This window comes from Spinacia oleracea, chromosome 6 (genome assembly GCF_020520425.1).
Source record: "Spinacia oleracea cultivar Varoflay chromosome 6, BTI_SOV_V1, whole genome shotgun sequence".
NCBI lineage: Eukaryota > Viridiplantae > Streptophyta > Magnoliopsida > Caryophyllales > Amaranthaceae > Spinacia > Spinacia oleracea.
This window is the reverse complement of record NC_079492.1, coordinates 132,593,680-132,621,434: the sequence shown is the minus strand read 5'-3', so window position 1 is coordinate 132,621,434 and position 27,755 is coordinate 132,593,680. Positions and strand designations below refer to the sequence as shown.

At 36.3% G+C, this 27,755-nt stretch overlaps 1 protein-coding gene across 2 annotated transcripts; it reads left to right on the top strand.

Annotated features, from left to right (window-relative positions):
• The first annotated feature begins 3,925 nt into the window (after nt 1–3,925).
• On the top strand, nt 3,926–23,842 carry LOC110785863 (solanesyl-diphosphate synthase 1, mitochondrial). 2 transcript variants are annotated; one of them, XM_021990379.2, is made up of 13 exons: nt 3,926–4,251; nt 4,480–4,636; nt 4,753–4,842; nt 7,840–7,920; nt 8,033–8,104; nt 8,653–8,799; nt 10,208–10,294; nt 17,275–17,346; nt 17,481–17,566; nt 19,472–19,604; nt 21,162–21,251; nt 21,860–21,958; nt 23,369–23,842. In XM_021990379.2, the coding sequence occupies exons 2-13, from the start codon at nt 4,484–4,486 to the stop codon at nt 23,546–23,548; spliced, it is 1,290 nt and encodes a 429-aa protein (XP_021846071.1). In that variant the 5' UTR covers nt 3,926–4,251; nt 4,480–4,483; the 3' UTR covers nt 23,549–23,842. The 2 variants fall into 2 exon arrangements, with proteins under 2 accessions (XP_021846071.1, XP_056687172.1); XM_056831194.1 differs by lacking the exons at nt 3,926–4,251; nt 4,480–4,636 and having other exon boundaries at nt 4,760–4,847.
• The last annotated feature ends 3,913 nt before the right edge of the window (nt 23,843–27,755 follow it).

Genomic DNA, 27,755 nt, shown 5'->3' with positions numbered 1-27,755 from the left:
AAACCGAACAAATTCAACCAAAATTAAACCCAGAAATTCGAGAAAGTTCAACCAAAATCAACCCAAAAATTAGACAAGAAAATCGAGATAATTCAACCCAATTTTAGACCAAAATAAACCCCAAAAAATCGACCAAAATCAAACCAAAATTCGAGAACATTCAACCCGAAATTCGACAAAAATTTCGGCAAAAAGTTCGTCCAAAATCAACCAAAAATTCGACAAAAATTAAACCAAAAACTCGACCAAAATCAACCAAAAAAACAACCCAGAAATTCGTCATAAGTTCGCAAAAAAAAAAACCATAAAAATTTGAAACGTGAATACAAAAATAAATAAATACCCAATTGATCTCAATTTCACGATTTTGAGGATTTAGAGGTCAAATTCGACCATGAAAACTCTAGATCTAGGGTTTTCGTGGTCGAATTTCACCATCTAAAACCATAATACGTATTCTACAGCTTTTTCGGGTGGTGGTGGCGGTGGCGGAGTTGTGGTGGTGGTGGCGGCGATATTGAACGAGGAGAGAGAAAAGTGAGAGAGGAAGGAGGAGAGAGAGAAAAGTGAGAGGAGGAATATGAAAATGAAGAACATCTTTGATGTTCTTGAGGGTATCAGCAATCTTTGATGTTCTTGAGGAAGGTCGAATTTCAGCAATGAAAGGAGGTTGAAGAGAGAGAGAGAAATCAGTGAGGTGAGAGAGAGTGAAATCGGAGGTGAGAGAGAGTGAAATCAGAGAGGTGAGATAGAGTGAAATGAGAGAGAGTGAAATCAGAGAGGTGAGAGAGAGTGAAATCAGAGAGGTGAAAGAGAGTGAAAGTGACGGTAGTGGGGTGGGGTTATGGGGGATGGGAAATTAATTAAATAAGGGTGGTGGGGAAAAAGAGGGTGGAAAAAGGGTAGAATCTTAGGGTTTTTTGGTAAATAGTGGGGAATCTTAGGGTAAATTGGTAAAAAAACTATGGCCAAAAATAGTAAAGATTCAGTAGGGGAACAACAAAAAGAAATGCCAAAAAAGGAAATGGGAACAACAAAAAGGAATGGAGGGAGTAGTATTCTGCACGCAATGCGTGCAGATATTTTTAAAAGCTGATTTGATATATACGCAAGTATGTTCTAACGTTTTATAATTTTTTTAACAATTTTTATAAGTGTATTATCGATATTTTATGTGGACACCTAAATGCTAAGTTATTAAACTAAAGTTTGATCATAATGAACTAAAATAATATTTCAATGACTTTCTTCTCTAATTTGTTAATTAAAATATAATCTTATATACACGCTACACATTCTTAAAAGTATGTACATTTTCTAAAACATGTAAGAAAATTTATTTAAAACTAAAGAGAAAAAGTATACACATTTATATGTAATAAAACCTATTTAGGAATTAATGTAATAACAAATTAACTAAAATAAACGTAAAAGATTGTTTTTTTACTTGTTCAATTTTTTTCTTTTTTTGTGTTTTTTGCCGCAAAGTGCTTGTATAACCGTATAAAATCAGGGTATGATTAAGAGTAAAACTAAATTTAATTTTGTAATAAAAAAATAAGATTGAAGAGATGAATTCCAATTTTTTTAATTGCCTTAATAATTGCTTTCAAGTTTGTTGTAGGAATTAAATTAAATTGTTGTTGACTTTTGGTTGTCACGTGCATTGAATTTCATTTTCTACATGACATTAATTATCTGTTTTTAGAATTATTATAATTAAATTAAATTAAAACCCTTATAAAGGGTATTTTAGTCTATTCCATAAGGGGACACCAAAAGGCCATTTACTAAAATGACATCTTAAATTCCCTTATAAAATAGAGATATATATATCTTATATGCACGCGATGCATGCAAAATTATTAAAAACTTAAAACTGTATTTTTACTTAATATTGATGTATGGGCGTAAGCAAAGATCTTGTACATACTACGTGCAACTATACTATCATAGTCTTTTCTACACAATCATATTTTACCATTCTTATGGAAAATAAATGTCATAATAATTTTCTAATTTTATAGAAAGTCAAAGATCTCCAATTATTAGACCATTAAATTTAACACGTATGGAGATTAGCCCATAATGCTGGCACCAAAAAACATTCCTGATTTGTTATTGATTTTCAGTTTTTAAAATCAATAAATAATCAGATTTTTAAATCAATAAATAATTAGCTTTTTAATTGAATTTAATTGTGAAATTTAAAGGGTAATTTAGTCTTATCCTAGAGGGACACCAAAAGTAATGTTACCGAAGTACCTATCCCCTCTTCACTTATATAATAGAGATTGATTACACTGATCGACGACTGATTTTGGCATGCATTCCAAAATTCATAGGAAATCAAATGAATGCTTATCTAATGCCCGAGGCGTTGGTTAGCATGATCCTTTAGGCTTTGTTTGGTACAGTACACATTGGAAGGGAAGAGACGGAAATGGAAGGGAAGAGAAAGGAAAAGAGGGGAAAGGATAATAATTTGACAGCTGTAAAAATTTCATTTTCCTTCTTTTCCCCTCAAATTCCTTACTCCGTATAATTTTTGAAACCAAACACTCTCATACTTTTTTTTTTTTACTTCCAATTCCTTTCTACCAAACACAACATCTATCTATTACTATATACTAAAAGAGACACCAGGAATGACACGTGTCATTTCCTGGTGCAATTTTTTCCCGCCAAAATGTTTTTTTTTTTACTTTAAAATAAATAAATTACATCACGTTTTTTTAGGAAACTAAGATAAAAATATATTTTAATTACAATAGATGTGTACTGCATAATATATTATTGGAGGAAAGCTAAATCAATATTATTTTTTCCTTTATGATATAATTTTATTTATGTAATATTATAACTTTTTAATCCGATAAGAAATATAAAAAATATTGATAAATGAACTTCTAAGGTTAGTCTATTATTAATAATATAATACATAATAACTGGTAAGTAAGAATGTTAATTAAAATAATAATACATGGTAAGTAGACTAACATATAAGTTTATTTATCAAGATTTTACTCAATTTAAAATATGTTTTATTTGACTAACTCGGTCATGCTCGGGTCTTTTCGAAAATTAGTCTTGAGTCATTCGGGTTTGGTTAACGTTGTTATATCGCTCTACATACAAGTAAACGACTATAATTTTTAACTTTGCATAGTAATATGCAAATTTAGTTCATTTGAATATTTTTTTTACACAACTTTGAATTTATACTTTTTCATATATCCTTTTTACTTTCATGTTTTCCTAATATCACAAGTCTTTTAGTTACTATTAAAACAATAAATTGTTTTAGTAGTAGCCGTGCGTTGCACGAGCCCTAAATCTATTACTTTATTTATACTAAAACAGACACCAGGAATGACACATGTCACTTCCTGGTGCAATTTTTTCCCGCCAAAATCCTATTTCCTAAAATATAATCTACTTTACTTTTATATTTTTTTTTCTATTATGTTTTATAAACGATTTATGTCTGGAAAAAAATATTGGATTATAGAACATGACAATAATAGATACCAAATAATAATAATTTGCTTAAAATAATTTTGGAATTATTTTAGTCAAGTCCGTATATCAATAATATAAAATATACTCAATACTTTAATTAAATTAGCATAATAAGCTTATAAAATATGAAGTACGTAATACGTAGTGGGACGAAATTTTCATATTAGACGATTAAATGAGTATGCTCAAAATTTATTTATTATGTATTTGTTTTAGGAGGATAAATATTTTATTAAAAATATGGATAAATAATAATTTAAAATATCCGTGCATGCATGGGATTTAATCTAGTTAGTTACGGAGTAATATACTACTGAATCTCCCTAGCATAGTTTTTTTTTTTTTTTTTGAATCTACTCCGTATTATAGAGAGCTCAACCTCTTATCAAATACTCCGTACACTTGATAATTATAGCAATTTTCCAAGGTTATCGACTAAGTATGTTGGACAGCTATGTTCATTAGAAGCATCCTCCTCCAGTTTTTGGTCATCTGAGCTTTCCTCATCTTCTACCAATACAGGGTCGAACAAGGGATTCATACTCCCATAACCTCTGCCAGCCTGACTATAGGTCGGCGCTTGCCCTAAATTAGGGTTGTGGATGGTTTCATCCTCCATCGTTGGGAAATCTTCTTCCATGGGGATTGCGTCCGTATTGATTGCCATTGTTTTACTTTTTTTTGTTTGATCTTTGAAGCAGATCACTCTTTTCGCTCCAAAGCCCTAGGGTTCGTCTTTCGCTTTTTACCATCGCTCAAAATAATTCCGGGTTATGATATTTGATTGATTGATTGATGATGTAAACTATGACATTGGTTATACCCTAACACACTCTAAGTTGAAAGTCCTGAACTTGCCACGTTTTTCTCTTTCTATCTCTTGTATTTTATTTGATCTTTTTATAATCTTGTTTCTCCCCTCTAACCTCTCATTCTCCTTCTTCAATTTGGCAATAGAGAGATGTTTTCTAGAGCTTGTTCCCGGATTTCGAGGACTGGGTTGAATCCATTTCGTTGGCGTTATCCTTGTTTGTCAGCTTCAAATTCAGCTGTTGCCGCATATTATCAATTGTTAAGCAACTCTAATCCCACAATAACTCCTTCGTTGTCCAAGGTATATGGGTGCCAAAATTGCTTGTAGGCTTCATCATTTTCATAAAACCCATATGATGAACATTATATGTATATTACCCTTCGTGTTTAATGAATTCGTATTGTTTCCATGTGCAGTATGCCTGGGGATCTATAGGAAATACATCTTGCAGTTTCAGTCATGATGCAAGACATCATATTCATTATAGTGCAACGTCCACAGTTGAGGTTAGGTGTGACTTTTGCAGATACAACATTCAACTATGTTTTGTTGATTCCCATCCTAGTTGATACATGTTTCTTCTTGTAAAGACATTAATAGCTGGGTCTACCTTCCAGAATTATGTGCACTTTTCCCTCATTGTTTGGGTAATGACTAAATTAAGGAACCTGTTAGTTGGTTTCTGATGTTTGATGATGGGTGAAGCGGGAAACTAAAACTATTTTTAAAGTTCTCTGATGTTAACTTTCTGGTGGTTGATGACTGCACATAAAAACTGTTTTGAACTCTAGTTGTTCTCTATGGACTTTTGACTTCATATTCTTTTGGTAAATTGGTCTTTTTTTGGCAAATAAAAAGTGTTATTATTGGTCAAGGATAAACATTACAAACAAGCACCAGAACACCTAGGCTAAGTAAGAATCCCCCCCTTCTAGGAAGGTTTGGGAGACCCCACGAGCCACGTAAATCAAGCACTGTTTCGTCTTTTTAGTGCATCTACAAGAAACAATAAACAAAATTATATGAGCTACTGTACCACACCTATCTAATTTGTTATTAAAAACCATATAATTCCTTTGCAACCAAACTGCATAGACTGTCTCCGTAATGCCATGCTATGTACTCTGTCTGCATCTCTAGTACTCCTCCTGCACTTCCTTGTTGCCCACTAAACTTATTCTTGGAAATTCAGAATATTCCCAGTCAAACCCACCTTCTGCATCACTGTGCTCCAAACATCCCTTAAATAAGTACACTAAAAGAACAGATGTTCAAGTGTTTCAGTTTGCTGACAGGAAACACAAAGTCCATCGGAACTGATGTTCTAGTTCAGTAACCTCTCTGTAGTTGTAGGTCTGTTCTCTATAGCCATCCATAGAGTAAAAGTACTTTTAAGGCTACCTTTGTTGTTGCATATAAGCCTCCTCCAGTCAACCTTTGGACCAACTTCCCTTATATGAGCATACACCTTCTGTATTCTGAATTTACTAGCATGAACAAATTGCTCACCACCACCTGCATTCTGTAATATTTCTCTACTTTGCCAGATTTTCCATAAGGACCAAGTAAGCCCATTAGCAATAGGCGTAGTCAAGAAATCTTTCTTTTTTATATAGTACATGTGTACCCATTTCACCCACAACCTATCTTGTGTCATGGACAGTGCCCAACAATGTTTGATCACAGCAGCTGCATTCCATGTTATCAAGTCTTTCAAGTTCCACCCACCACAGGTTTTAGGCAAACACATTTGTGCCCAAGAGATAGGAGCTCTCCTAGACCCAAAATCCTTTCCCTTCCACAGAAAACCCCTCATATTCTCTACATTTATTTTACCACTTTTTTAGGCATGAATTGTTTTTGGCATCAGATACCAAATAGGACAGATTTAAATCAATTGCACTCTGCCAGCATATGACAGCAATTTTACTGCCTAGCTTCTAATTTGAGCACCTGTTTTTTCAATCAGAGGTTTGCAATCAGTGTACCTCAGTTTTCTTGTAGTGGGAGGTACACCAAGGTACTTGAATTGGAAAGTACCTTTGGGAATACCTAAACTATTAATGATAATGTCTTCATCAGAAGTAGGGATGTCAGCCAAGTAAACATCACTTCTACTCAAATTAGCAGCAAGACCAGACGCTTCTGAAAATTTAGTAAAAGCATCAAAGATAACCTTTACTGAGTGAACGTCATCCCTAGCAAACAGCAAACATCAAGTGAGTAATGCCTAAATTTTTGCACCTTGGATGGAATTTGAATGCAGGATTTGAAGAAGCCTTCTGTAGAGGCATGTAGAAAGATATTCCATGAGAACAGCAAAGAGAAAAGGACACACAAGATCTCCTTGTCTTAGACCCTTTTTTCTGGAATAGGTTCAGTGGGAAACCCATTAACCGAATAGAATGTAGATAGAATATGAAACAGCCAAGACAATCCAATGAACAAACACAGCAGGGAAGCCCAACTCACACAACATAGCTTGAAAAAATGGCCACTCTAAAGAATTATAGACCTTTTTCAAGTCAACCTTGATCATGCATCTCAGATAACTATTTTTCCTAGAGTAGCATTTAATCAACTCAGCTGCTAGGAGAATGTTAATCAGATTAGCTCTACTAGGAATGAATCAAGCTTGAGCTCAATTTACCACTTCACCAATAACTAATTGCATTCTTGTAGTCAGAATTTTGGAAATAAGTTTATACACAACTGAACACCATGCAATGGGTCTGAAGCCCTTAAATCTAGAAGCAGTTTGGATTTTAGTAATCAAGGTTACCACCGTATTGTTAACTTGGTTCAACATCTACCTGTCTCAAAAAATTCCTTCACAACGAAGTAACACCTCCTTTAATAACCTCCCATGATTTTAGGTAGAATAAACTGTTGTGCCCATCCAACTGCGGAGCTTTGTTGACATCAATGCCTTTCAAAACAATATCAATTTCAGCATCTGTAATGGGTTTCACCAGGTGGTCAGCACCCATAGCAGTCAGTTGCTTTCCTTGCCTCGCAACAGTGATGTCAATACCTTGTATGTTAGTAGCAGCAGTTCCAATCAAGCTCCTATAATACCCTCCAATTTCTCTCTTTATATCAGCTTCTGTTGTCAGTTAAACCCCAGCAGAGTCATACAAAACCTCAATGCTATTCTATCATTTCTTTCCTTCATTGCACTAAAGAAGAATTTCGAGTTAGGGTCACCTAGCTGTCACCACTGAACCCTGGATTTCTGCTTGAAAGCACTCGCTTGGACATCTAAGAATTTCTTCAACTGAGCTAGCTTCTCCTTTTCCTCACATTGCAGATTCACATCAGAGTAGTTGGTAACCAGTTGACCTGGATTACCTCCAACTCATTTCTGATGAGATCAATTCTCTCATCAAGTTTAGGCATTTAATTGGTCTTATTCTTCTGCAAAGGCATTTAATTTCAATCATGCTTCTGTTGTGTCTGTTATTGTACTTTTCCACTGAAAAGTTGCAGAATTACTTTTGCAGGACCAATCTGATCCGTTTTCCCTCGTTGCTGATGAGTTATCACTCCTAGCTGATAGATTGCGGTCAATGGTGGTTGCAGAGGTTTAATAGTTATTCGTATTTTGTATTGCAAATGAATAAGTACTGTTTGGATGGAAAATGGGTTACTAAAAAGTGGACATTGTATGATGTTTATGTTATTCACTTCTTGCAGGTCCCTAAGTTGGCATCCGCTGCTGAATATTTCTTCAAAATGGGAGTTGAAGGAAAGCGCTTTCGCCCTACAGTATGTGTTGATTGCATATATACTAGGATTGTAACAATATTCTGTGCCATGAACCATGAGGGGACATATTGCTCATTAGTTTCCTTGGAAAATGAGATTTCATGTGGACAGCCACCAAACACGTAATCACAGGAGTCGTTTTTTTTCGATTTAGTGCTTTTGGATTTGTGAAGTTTTCCCAGTCTGGTTTATTGATAGCATCATAACTGACAGATGCTTTCACCATTACTGACTTGGCTCACTTAATTTGTTATTTATGAATATCTTATTTTGTTCTTCATCGAGAAAAGTTCCTTTGTAGAGGGTGCGAAGGGTCTCTTAAGTCTTAATTCATATTTTTATTACCACTTATATAAGTAAAAAAATTTAGGCTTAAAACTGTGTGAGATAGATGCCTATTTTTTAGACCTTTATGCTTGCTTTCATTTCGCCCTGTATGCATATTGTAAAATTTAGATAGTTCATCTGGCTTAATTTTTTCATTAGACTTGGTAGTCTTGATTTCTTATCTTGCCTTTTTTAAGAATTGAAGTTTTTGCTTTATGCAGGTTTTATTATTGATGGCAACAGCTTTAAACATGCCTGTATCTATGTCTTCTGCTGATAGACTATCACCTGCTAGAGTAGTTGATAATTTGGAAACACAACTTCGTAGAAGACAACAGTGCATTGCGGAGATCACAGAGATGATCCATGTCAGTATACAGTTACTTATTTCATTTACTCTCTTTGATATTCTCCCTTCCCTTTTGTTTAGTGTTGCTCAAACTTGTTATTGTCAAAGTTTAGTCTACAAGCTAGGTTCCTCCTTTTGAACTCGTGGGTTCCCCTTGGTTATTTTCTGTTAAGCTCTCCATTATTTTCAAAATAAATAAATTAGGTTTGTTCTGCTTGGCTTCTCTATATTCAGTAATAATGCAGAAATTAATGGTCATGATGATTTGATAATTGGAGTTGATTGTAGTTCTCTTTTTTATTTTTTATAATGAACTTTAAATTGAAATTTCCTTTACTTCCTTCTCTCTTCCTTAAGTAATTTATATCTATTGCTACTCTTCATTTTGTTTGATTGTCATTTTGGCTACTGGTTAGTACATGTAACCCCCCCCCCCCCCCACACACACAACGTTGAGTGCGAATCGTGCGATGGATTGGATCGATTCGGACCCTGCTTCAGGTCTGACCCAAGTCTGAGTCCATTCTGCCATTAAAAAATCTGCTATTTTTTTGGGGTTGTAGTACATTTGTCAGTGCATATAAAAAAGCCAAACGTTTCATGCCTCTTCTTCCACTCCTTCTCTCTCCTCTACATCTTCCCCTTATACTTCCCCTGCCCAAACATGGAGTCCGAATTTGACTTTACACATTTCACATTTCCAGTTTTTGGTGATATTCGTTTATGACTTTGTTGATTTTTTTTTTTAAGGAATCATTAGGTGTCCTTATCCGGATTAAGAGGTACCGTCATTGTTACCTGGTTCGCTAGTATGAGATTGGGTATGGGTTCACAATTCGTTGCCTAATTTGCTAAATTAGACCAAAAAGGTATCATTTTCATGTTATAGTTCGCTTTTTTGGTTCGCGGTTCGTGGGGTATTAGGGAATTAGGTAACACTGGGTACTGTCGTTCGTCGGATCCGGACTTGGGGTCGGATATTGGGTCCGTTTGTGGTCTGACCCGACCCATTGCCAATAATTAGTAAATCTTGACTGCCTACATTTATCTGAAGCTGTATCCATTGTAATTTTGTCGCTGTTTTTCGCTGTTGAAGTTGTTTGTCTTGTTGGTATGGGAATATTTTTGTTGGTCTATCGTTAGATCTTTGTTTGATGCTGGCTTCAGGGGCAGTCACATAACCTGATACTTTTTACATCTGTTGTCCTTGTTTGCCGAAACTGTAGCACAGTCTTTTGGCTTCATCTTTTGTACACGATGCATGTTTGTGTATTTCATCACTTGATCCATAAGTGAATTACGGAATTCTGTATTAGCTGAAGGCATCCTCTTAACTGTCAGTGTGTAGAAAGCTTCAGGAAATACTAAATAGTGGTTGAAATGGGTATCATCTATTGGTCTCAACTAAAACTCTTTTGTTGCCTTAGGTGGCAAGTCTTCTTCACGATGACGTATTGGATGATGCTGATACAAGACGTGGTGTTAGTTCATTGAACTCATTGATGGGGAATAAGGTAATGTTTTCAGTTTTTTGTAGCATGTCAAATGTGGTAGATAACATAATAGGTCTTTATAGTTTTTAAGTTATTAAATAGAAGTAGTTGCTCTCTACTGTTTGCTAAACTGTAGTATTGGAAAGCCTTAGCACTTTCTATAGTGATCTTTGATGATTTCATTAGTTCCTTGTATTTTTATAAAGAGCGCTACGTGTCTACATGTTTATTTACCGTTGGTGGTCTGCCCTTCCGTATCCTCCAACCCCTGATTTAACGGTGGAGCTAAATGTTATTTTCCAATCAATTAAAAACTGACAAGGAGAGATTTCTGTAGACCTGGATGGGAAAATGCTGTGAGACATTTTGATGGAGATAGATGCTTGGATTAAGATAAAAATATAGCTTTTCGCAACCATAATGCTCTCAAGGGTAAACTACCTAGAACAAACTTCGAGGTTTTATGTCACCAACAATGCATAAAGGACAAATTGCCAACAAGGTATAACAATCTAAAGACGACTCAATTAACTTAATATCTAGAAATTGAATTTTGATTCATTAATCACTTTAAGTAACCAAGTTTACAAGACTCATATTTGTAGTTTTCTTTGAAGAATTTTCATGAGGAGATAAAAACTTGAATATAGATTTTCAATGGCTGAAATATCATAATATTCCTTTAACTAAAGTTTTAGTGGAAACAACTTCATCAATCAAGCGTCTTATAAAGTTAGCTTCCCAAAGGGTAAAAAATCTTCTTACATCACATAGCTTGTGGTCCCACTTGTAGAAGTAGACAGCAGGTTAACAAAAGGTGGTGGTATTAAAATAAAAGGACAAATATAAGATGGTTATAGGAAGTAGCTCTCTATATAGAACGTGTTTCACTCATTGGACCTATGAACACACAATCATAACAAAGATCCATTATTTGACAAAGAATAAGAACAATAGTTCAATACACATCTTCAATCCTTTCTGAACAAAGCCTTAGTTTCATATTAGTTTTGGATGCAGAATCCACAAGTCTCAACACCTTAGCTTTAAAAAGCGCGTTTGGGCTCAAGGCACATGCCTTGTCACGTTAGCCGTGAGGCATCTACAAAAGGCGCGCGCCTTATGCGCTTTTTCCCGGGCTCAAGGCTCAAACGCCTTATGAGCCTTATGTGGTAACACCGTAACAAGCAATAATTTCTTTTCTTTTTTAGAACAGGCCAAAACTCTGTGACTTTAACGACAATTCCACTGTTTTCCTTTGTCTCTTTCAGATATAAACTCCTCCTTTTTCTATTTTAAAGTAACTGTTTTATGTAAGCTGTGGCACACTTCTTTGTGAATCTAAATAAACAGTGAGTGACTAAAATGTTTCCTAAACCTTCCTTATTCCCTTTTTGTTTTCTTATCCCCTTAAAAAGGCTTTTAATATTCTGTAGTTACTATTTTATCCCTTTGTAACAGCAAGTGATACTATTTTGCTATGTTACTTGGAAACCTTTCTTTGTGAATCTAAATAAAGAGTCAGTGACTAAAAAGTTACCCAAATCTTCCTTATTCCCCCTTTTGTTTTCTTTTCCCCCCTAAAAAGGCTTTTAAGTTTCTACAGTTACTATTTTATCCCTTTGTAACAGCAAGTGATACTATTTTGCTATGTTACTTGGACACCCTGGTTACCGGTGGTTGACTGGTGGTATCGGGTGTCAACACAACATGACACGAATTTTCAACACCTATTTCGAAAAAGGATCCAATCAAGTGTCGGGAACGGAGGAGAAGAGGAAAAAAATAATCAAAAAGTTAAATTTTTGGTATCCAAGATGAAGATTGTCATCGGTGAATAAATAAGTCTTACCGGGTGTTACACGGATCAATAAGAAGTTAGGTTAACTTAGTGCCCTCTTTGTTTTAAAAAAATACGGGGTGAGGATTTTCCAAAACTTTTATGATAGCCGTGTCTAAAGAACTAGTCAAGACACTCCTTTGACCATGTCGCTGTGTCGGTGTCAGACATGACACCTAAATCCGTGTCTGAGCAATATAGTTGTTTTGATCTTTTTTACAGAAAGACACTAGCGTTAGGCATGACACCTAAATCTGTGTCTGTGCATTATAGTTGTTTTGATTTTTTTACATAAAATAAAAGGAAAAAATTATTTTAAATAATCCAACCTTTCAACGATTTTCCGTTATTAATCCAACCTTTGCATGCCATTAACTTTCATTGCACCTATCCGGTTACCAACCCGATTCTTAACAACTAACTTATACACGTGTCAGACAATAATTCGTTATTTTTTTTCTCTTTCGACCCTTCTCGCATTTTACCCCTCATGCTCTGCTTTTCTCTCTCCTTTTGCTGCACCTCCGCAACATCCAACATCTCTGCCGCCACTGCCCTTCCCTTCCACCGCAATCCTGTTGCCTCTGCCACACCTTCTGGGCTCTGTCCACCACCTACACCACCTACAGCAGCCACCTTGCATCCTCTCCTTCCCTTCATTCGTGGGTCTGTTCAAATTATCAAGACCAGTCTTGCTCTTCAAATCAATATGAAGTATACATTAAGCTTCTTATCAACATCTTGGATATGTATAATTGTTCATAAAACTCAACATTATAATTGATTCATTAAGCCCATCCATAAGTTTACTAAACTGTTTTTTCAATACCTGATAAAAATGATACTAAGTATAATGAGGAGTAACTCTGAAGGCCTCAAGGGTCTAAAGTTGAAGAAGTTTTCAATTAAGGAGTAGCTTCAGGCGGGAATGGAGGTATAAAGAAGGATGAGAACATGAAGAAGAAGGCTATGGAGGTAGAAGGAAGGAGGCTAGAACACAAAAAATTAAATTAAATTTGAAGGATATGACCTTTTTAGCCAGTTACCGGTCATTTGGGCTCAATAAAGGTTAATGGGGTACAAAGATTGGATTATCAAATAATAATTCAAAAGTTGGATTATTAACAGAAAATCGTCGAAAGGTTGAATTTTTTAACAGCTTTTCCAAAAAAATTAACATTTTGTATTTTACCACCTAAAAGAAATCTGAATTTGTGTTTTACTGCCTCTGTTTTCCTGAATTCTACTCACTCGCTTGCATTTTACACGGCCTCCAATGCCCTAGTTTGACTATTAATATCTTGAATTGTATATTAGTAAAAATTCTAAAAAATTGATATTTTGAAATCCATAACGATAAGAATCCAACAAGATCCCACATGATAATGTTTACTCTTATACATACACCAAGATATATGGTCAAAGTTTTTAGTACTGACAAATGAATATGGGTAGAACTCGAGAAAAGAGGTACCACCTAAAAATCAAACTTTTATTTTACCACGTAAAAACAAAAATAAATAAACTGTTTTACTACCTTTTACAACAAAATTAACGGCATCGTTAGTGGACCCACAAATTAAGCTTCCCTCAAATTCTTTACCATTTTCTGCGATTTTCTTTATTCCTCATTTTCATTCAATTCTTCACCTTTCTTCTTTACTTCTTTCCAATTCTTAACCACCTATTTTTGCACTCCGAATCTCCAATTAATCAAATTACAAACTTATATTATACAACATGCTTAATAATCATCAAGTATAAGTTTGGAAAATAAACTTACATTTTTATTTGATGCATGATAATCAACAAAAGTAAATCAAGATCAACAAAATTAACAAACAACAACACGTGTTTGTTGTTGTTCTTTGCCGCAGCAGGAAGAGAGGGAAGAATTACGAGGTGGAGATGATGATTTAATGGCGTGAGAAGAAGATGATGGTGATAAAATTGACATAAAAAAAAGGTTTATATTAGTTCTTAATAAGATCAATTAGCATTCCCTATCCTCAATTTGTAAAAACAATAAGCATTCAACAAATCCCCAATTTCAATTTCATATAAATTCTGATTTTATTTTTTTGCGTTTTGGGGTTAATTTCATTAATTGAATCAAAATAATTCAGCAGACCAACATACACAATTCGCATGCCCAAATCATTTACACACAAATATTAGTTCAATTCTGTCTAAATTATCATCAATTTCAACTGTTGACTACCTACCAAATTTGATGCAAATTAATCAAAAACACATACCGTATTGTACCTTAGATTCTGATTTTTTCACCCAACAACTTCGAAAATCTGAAAAAAAAAAAATGAAAGCCCTCAATCAATTCAAGATTTTGATGCAATTTATTTTTTGGCAAATGCCGGATTTTATCAACCAAACATAACAAGTACAAAGGCTAAACAGCCAAAAGACACAAACACAAAGATAGCTAAAACCCGAATTAATAATCCCTTCTAGGAAGGCACCACTGACAAGGGCAACAAAAATACTTATAAACTCGATCCATATTTATGGAGATCCTTAAGACAAAAACACCTACTATAGTCATACGTTTGTATTTCCTTAAAGACGTTTGGAGCAGTTTTCTGAAGTTCCTCTGCCTCCAAATGCAGTAAATTGCTACAAAACAGCCATTCAGTTTATGCTTGACCGAATTTCTACGTAAGTAAGAAACAACAATAAGTTTCTCAGTTTCCCAGTTAGCACATCTTCTTTCAATACCAATCCATTTCAACACAAGAGTCCACACCTCCGCAGAGTAAGGGCAACAGAAGAAAAGATGAGAAATACTCTCATCCTCATCTCGGATCACAAATAACCCCAAAATTAGTTAACCTGTCAGTAGTGGCAAGTCTGCCCAACACCGCAAGCCAACCGATAAAAACACACTTTGGAGGGGCAGGGTTGTTACATACCACTATACCAGCTTTCTCCAGGAGACGGGCGTTGTGACACCTTTTAGATCATGATATACTTTCCTTGTAGAAAAAGAGGCCTGATCAAGGATCCTATCAACGTAACTCAGTTTAACTAACTGCTTCCGCGCATCAAAGATCTTGCAAATGACCCACGAGGCTTGAGAAGGAGTCTGCATTGTGAGCCAATTGTTATGCTTGATGTAGTAAATATGCACCCAACGAATCCAGAGCTAATTTTGATGCAAAATTGTGACTTAAGAGAAGATTATATGGACTTGTAGTTATTGTGATGATGAACATCGTGAAAATTTATAAGGAAAATGTTGTACTAGCCGTTGAAGTGGGGCCCAGTAAGTCAGTAACGGTTCCGTTAACTTTGCTGTTAAGTAGTGGTAAAATTAAATTTTTATTTTTTAGGTGGTAAAATAAAAGTTTGAGATTTTTAGGTGGTAAAGCACAAAATTGGATTTTTTAGGTGGTAAAACAAAACATTTCCGAATAAATACCACAAAAAATTAGAATAATTGTGCGTCTTGCCTACGAAAGGCACGCGCCTTCGCCCATAAACTAAGCTCAACACGCTACAACTCGTGAACTAAGGCACACGCCTTCGCCCATAAACTAAGCTCAACACGCTACAACTCGTGAACTAAGGCACACGCCTTCGCCCTTAAAACTAAGCTCAACACGCTACAACTCGTGAACTAGTCTCTCTCTAGATAATCAGGTTGCTTGTTGTTTGTGGTCTTCATACTTAAGGATGTTTTTCCCATTTCAGAGTTCATAAAGAAATTCTTATTTGCATGTGCATGCACATGTAGATTATTCTGATTATCCTAATCCCTTCTGCAATATATCTTTCTTCTCTTGTCAGCAAATTATTATGATTATTCTGATTATATAATATGTTAAAAAAGTATATTAATTGCCGTGTTCCCGCACCTGGTTCCAAATTTAGGACTGTCCCATCTCCTAAAGATTAAGGCATGATAAGTCGGATTTGGACAATTGCCTATACTTGTATCCAACACCAGTAAACAAGTCTAAGCAACTTAACCCTTATCTTACTCTGCTTTTCTGTGGAATCTTTGGGGATATGGGTTCAGCTCGGAGGAGAAAAGTAGATATGGCCGAAGAGGAATCGGAGATATTAGACTTGCCCTTCATTTAGATTCGGGGTTTAATTTGAATTTAGTTCTGAAATTTAAGCTATTAATTGATAAGGATGTAGACTATTGCTTTAGGGATTTCGATGCTTGATGAAAGAGAAATGATGATAATGATATCAATTTCATCAATGGCTGGAGAGGAGATAGATATCTTTTGTTGACAAAAGAAAAATGTCAAAGGGGGCAAAAGCAGGCAAAGTATGATGGAAGATAAAGGAAGGGAGAACAGTCAAAGGATTAAGGGACCATTTATAGGAGGGGGTTTAATATTTTATGCTGCTCTATTCACTATTGAACTGGAAGATGTTAGACATCTTCTTTCTGTTCACACATTACTTTAGTTTGTGATTATATTTTTTTCCTTTTTATTATTGAGCAAGTACAAGTATCTTGATGATGATGAATTGATGATAATGATATGCTCCCCCACCTCCAATTGTCTAACGAGGTCTTCTTATACAATGTTCCTCTCCTCCTTCCCCCCTCCAAAAAAGGAAGTGAATTATTGAAATACCCATCAAGTCAAAGGGTGTCATTTTTTTTATTACTTCGTGTGTTATTTTGAACAATTATCATTTTTTAAGAACTATTGTTATATTATGACCTTTTGTGTCATTTTTGGGGTTTCATTTTATGACTTCATGTTAATTTTTCTAAGTCTTACTTTTATGATATTTGGTGTCGTTTTTACAAGTATATCACATCATTTCAAAGGGGCCGCAAGGGAACTTCACACTACACACACACACGCACAACACCAATCTACACACACAAGCACAATAGCACACACTATTATATTTCCTTCCTTCTTTTAATATAGCAATATTTTTACAGACATAGATTATGTATCTATACTAATATAATAAAAAAATATCATAACCCGGGATCTTATTAGATTCGTTTCAATAAGTATTTTCAAAATATTAACTATTTATAATTATTACAGACATATAATTAAAGATATTGATGATATAAGGTTTGTATGTATGTCTATTTCTGGGATATTATTATGGATTTCCTAAGCGCGTTTCTTGATTTCATCTGTTTAATACATTACAGTTGGCTGTTCTAGCGGGTGATTTCTTGCTCTCTAGGGCTTGTGTAGCTCTGGCCTCTTTACAGAATACTGAGGTAAATGTTTAAATATTTTAAGACGTCGATTGTGACTCTACATTGTTTACTTTCCCACGGCCTGTGGTGGTTTGATAATTGTTTGTGAGAAAGTCAGATCTGGGGCAAGTTTCAAATGAGGATGAGTTTTGCAGGTTGTATCGTTACTTGCCAAGGTTGTAGAGCATCTTGTCACTGGTGAGACAATGCAAATGACAACAACATCCGAGCAGCGTTTAAAGTATGTCGTTTCTCTTGGAGTTATTTTTGCGTATCTGTTGTAGTCATGTTTTGTTTGCAAGGGGTTTAGCGCTAGAGATGCTTTTGTCGATAATAGCCGTTAGCCATTTCATTATTCAGCTACTTAAAAGGTGTGAAAGGTAGAACGTTGTTTGGAAAGGATAAAAGTAGGGTGGAACAGTTACAACATTCTTGTATGAAAACGAGTGTCTAAAATGAGAATAGAAGGGAAACAGTGCAGAGTTGAACTTGCAAGAGGCTGGCTACAATATGAGATGAAGATATTCAGGGTAAACTGCTTCTTAGTTGACTCGGTTACATAATTTATGTAGTGGATTACTGAATACGGCCTATATTACTTGATATTGCTTATTGAAAGATTTTTTTTACCCCGTCCCTTCTCTTTCTTTCCTTTCTCTCCTCTCAGAGACACCTCAACCACTAAACGGATAGCTGATCACCACCAGCCACCACGACCCCCATCCGTCCAGCCCTAACAATTTCCACCTCCATCCCCATCCATCCAACCCTAACAAATTCCACCTCCATCCCCATCCATCCAACCCTAACAATTTCCACCTCCATCCCCATCCGTCCAACCCTAACAAGTTCCACCTCCATCCACCTGCCATTACTTTAAAAAAAGTTACACCGGCAACCTAAGCCGCATCGGTGGATTTCGTGCACCTAGGTGGCAGCACCCACGGCAGATACCTTTGCTTGGTCTGGGAGAAATCCACAGACGCCATCTTGGTTGCTAGCATTAAAAAAATTTAAAGTCATGGTGGCGGTGGTAGGTAGGTGGTGGGCTGGCGGAAGATGTTGTTGCCACTGTGGTGGGTCGTTAGGTGGTGGTGGTGGCTAATGGAGGATGTTGGTGGAAGTGGGCGTCTGTTTGTAGTGGTGGAAGATGGTGAGAGAGTAAGGAAGAGAAAAAGTAAGGGACGCCGTTTTATCCTTTCCCTTGGCGGTATCCTGCAATCTTGGGCAGTGTTTAGTGAGGCCCTTAACCTAACATCTAAGGAAGTAAGAGAGTGAGAAGAAGAAAATGTTATATGAAGGTGAATATATGGTTAGTTCATTATTTTGGTATTTAAACTTTTACACGTAAATGACAACGGATTTGTTTTAGATAATATGATTTCCAGTGGATTCATTGTAATGTTGGCGAATAAATTTCGGGTTATCAAGGCTATTCAATTTTGTGGTTATTTAGAATTGTGAACCTCATAGGTTCTATTGCCAGTTTGCAACTATTTTTATATGTTTGCATTACCTGTGCAAAGACAGAAGTTAAATCTATGACAAGTGATGACTCTTACGGTCTTATTAATACTGTTCAGATTGTTGTTTTCTCTTTTCAAAACCCAGGAATTATAACCTCTTGATCTCTAACTAATTAAATCCTTTATAGTCACGTGACAAATTTCCAAATTATTTTCAAGTAGTTCTTTTGTTCCTGGTGCTGTGGACCTGTGGCATCTAATGTCCAACTATATGAACTTTTTCTCAAGTTACTGCTTTTCATGCGATTTCTCAAGGTTCAGATAGAATGGTTGTGCACAACCCTGATACTATTTTTATTTAATTACATCAGTTAGAGTTTCCGCTTACTAAGCACAAACTCGTTCATTAAAGATACGCGTTCATTAATATCTTTAATTCTGAAATTATAAAAGTTAATATCTTGAAAGTATATAATCTAGACAAAACTAGCAAGATCCCTTATGACTATTTTTCTTTACGTATAAATAAAAAAACTGGTCATCATGTGGTGGTGTGTGAATAGTGTGAAAGACCAATTGATGCAATTAGTAAAGAACGGAGGAAGGAATTGCTCTGTGTTAATATTTAGCTATGCCTTATCATGTACACAGCTAATATTTTGGTTCATTTCTACTTGCAGCATGCAGTATTACATGGAGAAGACCTACTTCAAGACAGCATCATTGATATCAAATAGCTGCAAAGCAATTGCTCTCCTTGCGGGACATACTGCCGAAGCTGCAACGTTAGCTTACGAGTATGGGAAAAATCTGGTGAGTGACACTGTGTCACCATCTTTTATTTCTGGTAGATGTTGAAGGAAGATTGAGATATTCTCTTTGTCTATTATGATTGTAATGAAAAAGAGAAATGCTTCTCAAGTTTTTGAAGACTTCTGGGTAGAGCTTCCTTATAGTGTACAGTAATCTGCATCAGAAAATGAATATGCCTATGTTAAGTGAGAGGAAAACGGTCTAGTTTGCCTGCTGGATCAAAACGAGCCTATCAAGGGATGGCAACGGGTCAAACATGGACCGGATCCGGACTTTTGTATTTGATTCCTGATCCGACCCAGAATTTTGAAGATCTAAGTTCTATAAAACCCACGACTGTAATTTATAAAACCAATGTAGAATGAGAGTTTAAGATGTCAATATAATACCTTCTAATGCCTGCATCAATCATTACCAGAGATAATGGGAATCATATTGAACTGCTTTCTATAGATCCAGTTTTCTGTGCTCCAGATGGGTGGCCTCCATTCTTTTTTTTCTGGAAGTATTTTGAAATAGCTTATTACCTCTCTCTCTCTCTCTCTCTCTCTCTCTCTCTCTCTCTCTCCCTCTCTCTCTTTCTCTCTCTCATTGTACTTTGTTTCTGTATACCGATGAGTGATGATTTCATAGGCCTTATGGTCCTTTTGTCTGTCTATATGACAAGTTAGGGAATGGTCTTATTAATTCTGAGGTTTGTAAGGGGACTCTTTGCACCTGTTACATCCTTAAATTTACATTGCTCCATAGTGATGAAAAAAACTTCTGCTAAATTAGTCTCCTAAACACTAAAGCACCTTTCTGGGAGCTCATTATGGATGTCTGTGATGAAGTTAGACACCTTGTGGAAGCCATTTCCTGTTATCTTTAATTTTGGAATGTTCATTTCATCCTGATGGCTTTTTATACCATGTGTTCGGGTGTAGAAGCTGGGGTGATGAATCTGGAAACACCTTGCCCTGCTTCAAGGAAACGTTAGCTAACCTCGGGTGTTTAACCGAGGAAAACCCCCTCCGATGGTAAAGCCAGTAACTAGCTAACCTCGGGGGGGGGGGGGGGGGGGATCTGGAAGCACGTTACCCTGCTTCGAGCAAATGTTAGCTGACCTCGGGGATTAACCCGGGAATCCTCCTCCTATGCAGTAGAAGAGTTCCCTAACGAATGCTCAAAGGGGGTATTTATAGTCGTACCTGATTGAGTCTGATACTGCCACACGAACGGTAGGGATGTGCTCTGACGGTTTGTCATTCTGGTCAGTCAGTTGGAAATGGATTATTGCTTGTCTTGCTTCATTGGTTCCTTTCTGGCTACAGAGTTTTGGTCTAGCATTGTAGCGTCCTGGGAGGTGGCGTAGTATCCTGTATACCATGATTTTCAGATCTGTTGCAGCTTGTCTGTCTATAAGTTCATACGTACTGCAAAAAACTAGCAGTTGTTTTGCTGATCATCTTAAATAATAGTTTCACTATGAGATAATTTTATATTTAAGCAGCCTTCTGTTAAATAATATCAGTACATATTGTTTATTACATTTACATTTCTTTTTTTCCTCCCCAGGGATTGGCGTATCAACTGATAGATGATGTTCTTGATTTCACGGGCACGTCTGCATCACTTGGAAAGGGTTCACTTTCTGATATTCGTCATGTAATCTTTTACCTCTTTTCTATGAGAGAATTTTAAAAATATACAAAAACTCTTCTTTAAGGAAGTGAACTCTTTATTTGAACCCTGAAGGCCATGTTTATTTGACAAGCCAATTGTACAGTAACTTTGATTTGGTGGTCAATTTCATGGAAGATGGGAAAAAAAAAAAAAAAAAAAAAAAAAAACGTTTATTGCAATGTTATCACTCAATTAGCAATGCCCATGGCGGGTAGTACATTATCTGCATTACTGTCACAGAAATTTTGTGCTCAGTTTTATTCTGTGGTAGAACTGCCATGCTATTATTATGACAGTCCAGTGTATGAGTTAAAAAATGATTTCTTCTTAATCGATATATTAAGACACGCACATTCACTTGTACGTAATTATGTATTAACGAAGTATTAATAAGTTGATATATGTTCTCTTATTTTTACATATGGCACTAGATTCTTTGATATTTTTTAGGTCTTCTTTAAGGGTTAGGAACGTAGCCATGTAGGTTTGCATCTGAACCTCCTCAGACCCCACTGATTACTATTGGGTTATAGTTGATGTCTTTTGTGTCTTCAGTGACTAAGTGCTTCATGTCGCTATCTTTTCCACAGGGGATCATCACAGCTCCTTTGTTGTTTGCCATAGAAGAGTTCCCTCAGTTGGGTGAAGTTGTGCAGCGAGGCTTGGAAAACCCTGCAGATATAGATCTTGTATGTTTTCAAGTGAACTTCATGTTAAAATCCTGCTTTGTTTCTTGTTTGTGAATTATGCATATTTAAATGCTTTTATTTATGTTGGGTGTCAATTGTTGTAGTAAACTTCTGTTCCATTTTCCTTCAAAGATTTACCTTCATTTTTATAGGAAGTACTGTCACAGATTTCTCAATGATTGACCGGACATTCTTTTGTGACTTTGCAATCGTTTTCGCGAGGCGGGAAGTATTTATGTGGAAGTTGTCTGCCCGTTTGATCAAACCCCTACGTCATCATATTTTCCTAATTATTTTTTATGACTGTCTCTGCATATCTTCTTTTCTCCACTTGATCATGTGTTGTTTGGTCCTATGAAGTTCCCTTGGTACTCGAATTAACTTTCTTATCCCAGGGCAATAAACTAGTGTACAATCGAATACCTGGAGTGATAGAGTATCCAGTAATTTGATAGGATTCTGAAACCTAAGGCACATCTAGTATACTCAGCTAAAGGCATTTTGTCTGGCTCTATAATCTGATTGGCCAGTCTCTTTGGAATGATGTTGAGTTTTGTATAATCTTATAGCTTATTCTATGTAAAATTTTGAGGTACAAAAGTTAACCTCAAGTATATACGTGGTTTTTGACAGAAACGTTTTTGAAAAGTTGATAACCCCGACCCGGCCACAAGAGAAAAAGCAGAGTGGCAGGGCAACGGTACCAGATGTTAAGGAGAGAGAAGTGAGCAGGTCTCGATGAGAGCCCAAGCGAGTCTCTCATGTTTTATAGTCTAACCTGCATTATAGATATGCTAGTAGTTTCCTTCTAAACAGTCTGGGGTAGGGTTCCATACCTGTTTGGGTTCTATTAGCTAGAATTATAAAGAGGTTTCTGGGACCTTAATGTGAAGCAGGTTCATCCACAATTATCTAGGAACTTTTTTGCATTAGCTAAGTTTAGAGTTGTGGGGGTGTTGGTACCTAAGACGTTGGATGGAATCTCGTCTACATCATTGCCCTTTTTGTCTCTCTCTAATAAGGACGTGTTCTAACCAGATGAGTATAGAAGATATGGACAACTATCCGCCAAAACTGGGTTTGTATTTCGAAGAAAGCCTTATGTAGTTGGGAATTCTTTTGTGATGTGCCAGATAAAGGGGGTAGGAGTTTATTTTTGGTGGATTGTCGTCCTACTTTGGCCTTATCGGGTAATCACCAAAGCGTGTAGATAGATCTTTTGCATAAGAGAAATTAACTTTTCTTCGTTGTTCTTTGTACCTTTAAGAAGAATTGTGTTTGCTTGTATGTCTTTTGAGTTAACTAGATTAATTGCCAGTAGTAGGCACCAGCAGCTTGTTTTATTTTGTGCGGAATGTAGTAATGTACTCCATAATTGTTGTCTAATCTGTTATAATTTTTTTCATTTAGGCTCTGGATTACCTAGGGAAAAGTCAAGGAATACAGAAAGCAAAGGAATTAGCAGTGAAGCATGCAAACCTAGCGGCTGAAGCTATTGATTCTCTACCCGAGAGTGATGACGAGGATGTTAGAAGGTCAAGACGTGCACTTATAGATCTTACACACAGAGTCATTAACAGAACAAAGTGAACAAAGATAACTTAAAGCTTCTGAAGCCCACGATTTGTTTAATCTATTTATTATAAGTTTATGTATAATGGGGTGGTATCAAGGATACCCATTTGCCTCTTTATTCTTTCACAGGTTCAAATATGTTCTTTTGCTCAAGTTCAAAGCAAAGGCTCATGCATAAGATTTTTAGTTAGAATAGAACTGTAGGTCTATAGAGAACTCTCAGGTATACGAGTAGTGAACATAGCAAAACTAAAGCCTTTTTCTGAATATTTGTTTTAGAAATACAATTAAAAGAACTTTTGTGGGCTATCCTATCCTATGGACTCTGTCGTGTCTGCTTTGTTTTCTACACTTCTTTCTCAACTTCCATGTTTTTACATTGTTTTCTTATGTATTTTTATTTAACTTAAGAGCTCCTCTCTTTTATTTTTTTATATTATCATTATCATTACCCCATTGCCTCAAAGAGGCTCCCGCAAGAAGCGGGGTAAGGGGGGTCGGGTGTATGCAACCTTACCCCTGCAATTGCAGAGAGGTTGTTTCCAATTGACCCAAAAGTGATAACGGGACGACCATCTTCTACTTCATGAAATAGAAGCGAATAGGTTTTAAGAGCCATTTTGATTTAGTCCATTCCATCCCACAACCAAAAGAACAAATGAATCTTTTATTTTTTATATATTTTTAAATTTTGGGGAGTAAATACACAAGCTGGGTGACACTTTTAAGTTCTAACTAGGGATTTCTTCAATTTCCCCTCAATGACTGTTGCTAACCATATGGCTGTAGAAGTATGTCTGCAAGTTTAACTGGAGTTTATCAGGATTGATCAGGGTGTTTGGCTAAAGAGTTCCAAGATAAAGGTTAGAAGGGTCACTGCCCAAACCCGCAAATGTGTAGATAATTGCTTAAGACCGAAAATGGGAAGATGTGTATGAGAGTAGGGAAAGAAAGATGGTTTCGTAATGATTTTTACATCTTAGGTTTAATCCGTTTCATAATGTTATTTATATCATGCTTTAATGTTTATTACTATTTTTGAACTGTGTGTGCTTGCTTTGTTTTCTACACTTCCTCAACCCTCACTTAGGTGTTTTTTTTTTTTGGGTTTACTTTCATTTTCAGGGCTTAGTTTTCATTTTTGTTTAATATAGCTTAGTAGCATTCATATTAGTAAGATACCGTTTAACTTGTTATTATTTATTATGGATATTTCATGAAATGCCCCTGAGTTTTGATGTAATTCACCAAATGCCCATCAAGTTCCAATAATTCACCAAATACCCATGACAAATGACTTAATACCCAAAATACCCTTAGTGATAACGGTCCGTTAGTCCGCCGTTAGCATAGTTTCATAATTCACCAAATGCCCCTTTTTTTTAAACTTATTTCACCAAATACCCCTATTATCAAACTTATTTCACCAAATGCCCCAAACTTAGAAATAGGTATTCTGGTGTTCCAACGGCTAGTTTTTGATATTTGAAAAGTAGCCGTTGGTCTTGCTTGGCTATAAAAACCCATTTTCTGAATGTTTCTTGTCATTTAGATGTTGTTTTGCTTTGCTCTGCTTTGCTAATTTCATTAGATTTGTGTCATGAGTTTTGTATCCAAATCATCATCCACACACAATGAGTCCACATACATTAGAGTACCTAACAAAGTTTGTTATTGTGGTAGGAAATTTGCCATCCGAAGCTCCGATACAACGCTCAATCCACAAAGGTTGTACTACAAGTGTGACCCTTGCAACAATCTAAGATGGTGCAAGGGAGTAGTTGAGCAAGAAAACAGGGGGCAGCAAGGACAACAAAGGGAAGCTTAGACGAAGGAGAAAGTGCTGAAAACAGGGGAAGCCATAAGATGGAAGAGGAATTGAAGCAAATGAAGAAAAAGCTAAAACATCAACAAAAAGTAGTTAACGTTGTAATACAAATGGGGATATTGATGTTTGTAATCCTACTGTTTGTAATCATGAAGTAAACACAATTAATGAGAAATAATATCACATTTCATTAATTACTGTTGTTGCAAAATATGCACAAAATACCTAAATGGGAAGCAATTCTGTTTAACTTCAAGTACAAATCATTGCACCAACTAACTTTAATGTTGTTCTTAGCTTCAACTACAAAACTTTGCACCAACTTACATTACAAAACATTCAATATTTGCAAGATCAAAACATTTGTGCAAAAAACTACCCAAAAAATCTTATGTGCTAACAGATGATTTCCCCCCTCAAGCTTGCTTGGATTTCTTGCCCTTTGGTGCTGCCTTGGAAGTGCTTGCACCATCAGAGGCTGTTTTCCTCTTATTTGTTGCAGCTCTCTGTTTTGGTGGTGCCTTGGAAGTGCCTGCACCAGACTTGCAGGTCCTTGCATTGTGGTCCATTTCCTTGCATTTGCTGCACTTAACTGAAGTGTTCCTCTTCCTCTTTCTAGCTTCCATGGCACCCCTCCTTCTCTTTTTTTGTGGTCTTCCAGCACTCCTCTTGATCCCAGGAGGTTTAATGGTGGGCAGTGTGGATCCAGGCCACTGAGTAGGGTCAGCCATTGGGTGCATATGCTCTGCATATGCCTGTTTATAAGCAGCACCCTTGAAATAAGTGGAAACAAAGTCCACAGGGTCAAGTCTCTGGTTGTAGATGACCCTTAAGCCATGTTTGCAGGGCATACCTGACACCTGCCATACTCCACACCCACAGGTTCTGTTGTGTAGCTTGACTGGGAACTTCACATTGCCATCCTTCACTTCAAGCTCCCCACCACCACATGCAGTAGAGTAACAAAATCTGGATTCAGCACTTCTCAACTCCATTTCATGTTTGGCATAGTCTGTTAAGTGGTTAGGCTCCATGTTTGCTGCCTTATCAAACCTGACCCCAATTCTCTCCATGGCCCACTCCCTTATGGCTGCAAATAAACACATAAGAAGTTAATATAAGAACAGTCACTGAAACTTTGACAGAAATAGCAAATGAGAAGTAAAATAGAAGACTTTACCTTCAAATAGTGACAACAAAGGTAAATCCCTGTATGGCTTGGTGAGAGCATTGAATGATTCCACATAATTAGTTGTGTTATGATCACAACACACTAGTGGATCAAACTGATGTCTTGACCACTGCTCAGTACATGTGTCCAGGTACTTTGTTGCATTTGGATCAAACTCAGTGATCTTCTCTATTGCCTTGTTATAAACATAGGGGTTGTAGGCATTTGCAGCTATCCAGAAGAGCTTGTGGAAAAGTTCTCCACTCCAACCTCCATTCTTGCAATTCATGTACAGATGCTGAGCACAACACCTTCTAGTAGCCCTTGGGAAGTTTTCATGAACAGCTAAATTCACCCCCTGAAATTACAAGGCAAGGCAAAGTAAACATTTAGAGTGAAGGGTATTTGATGAAACAATGTACTGAAGTTATTTAAACTTAGGGGTATTTGGTGAAATAACTTTAAACTAAGGGGTATTTGATGAAATAACTTTAAACTCAGGGGTATTTGGTGAAATAACTTTAAACTTAGGGGTATTTGGTGAATTATAAAAACATGAATAATAGATAAAAGGTAAGATCTTACCCTCATTCTGTCACTGATGAATGTCCAGTCATCCCTGCTGCAGCCTTCTCTCTCAAACAGTGCCCTGAGGTTCCTCATAAAATAGTTCCAGCTCTCTTGACTTTCAGTGTCAACAACCCCATAAGCCAACAAGAAGATCTCATTGTTGCCATCAATCCCCAAGGCTGACAGAAGAATCCCCTTGAAAAACCCACTGAGGTGGGCTCCATCAATTCCTATTATTGGCCTACACCCCTTAAGAAATCCCTTTACTTGTGCACCAAAGGAAAAAAAGCAAGCCTTGAACTTTGGTTGCACATCCCCAGGATCACTATGCCATGTGATCAGTGCATAACTCTCAGGGTTAGTCTCCTTTATCATCTCTGCATACCTAGGTAGCAGTGCATAGGACTCACTAAAAATCCCATTAATAACCTCCTTAGCCAATGCTTTAACCTTGTAGAACAACCTTGTTTTTACTTGTATCACTACGACAAAAAATGCTTTTTATAGCGCTTAATAATGCTTTTTACAGCGCTTCTTGAAGCGCTGTTGATGGCTCCGCTATTAAAAGTAAAAGGTACCTTTAATAGCGCTTTTCAAAAGCGTTGTAATATGTCATATCAGGATAATTCAAATGTTTCTTTCATATCACATTA

What these genes read in the sequence shown, in the direction of transcription:
- LOC110785863 (XM_021990379.2), top strand. Translation starts at nt 4,484, where the DNA reads ATGTTTTCTAGAGCTTGTTCCCGGATTTCGAGGACTGGGTTGAATCCA. An exon ending in GGTCAATGGTGGTTGCAGAG is followed by an intron (nt 7,921 to 8,032) that starts GTTTAATAGTTA and finishes CACTTCTTGCAG; the next exon opens with GTCCCTAAGTTGGCATCCGC. An exon ending in AGATCACAGAGATGATCCAT is followed by an intron (nt 8,800 to 10,207) that starts GTCAGTATACAG and finishes TTGTTGCCTTAG; the next exon opens with GTGGCAAGTCTTCTTCACGA.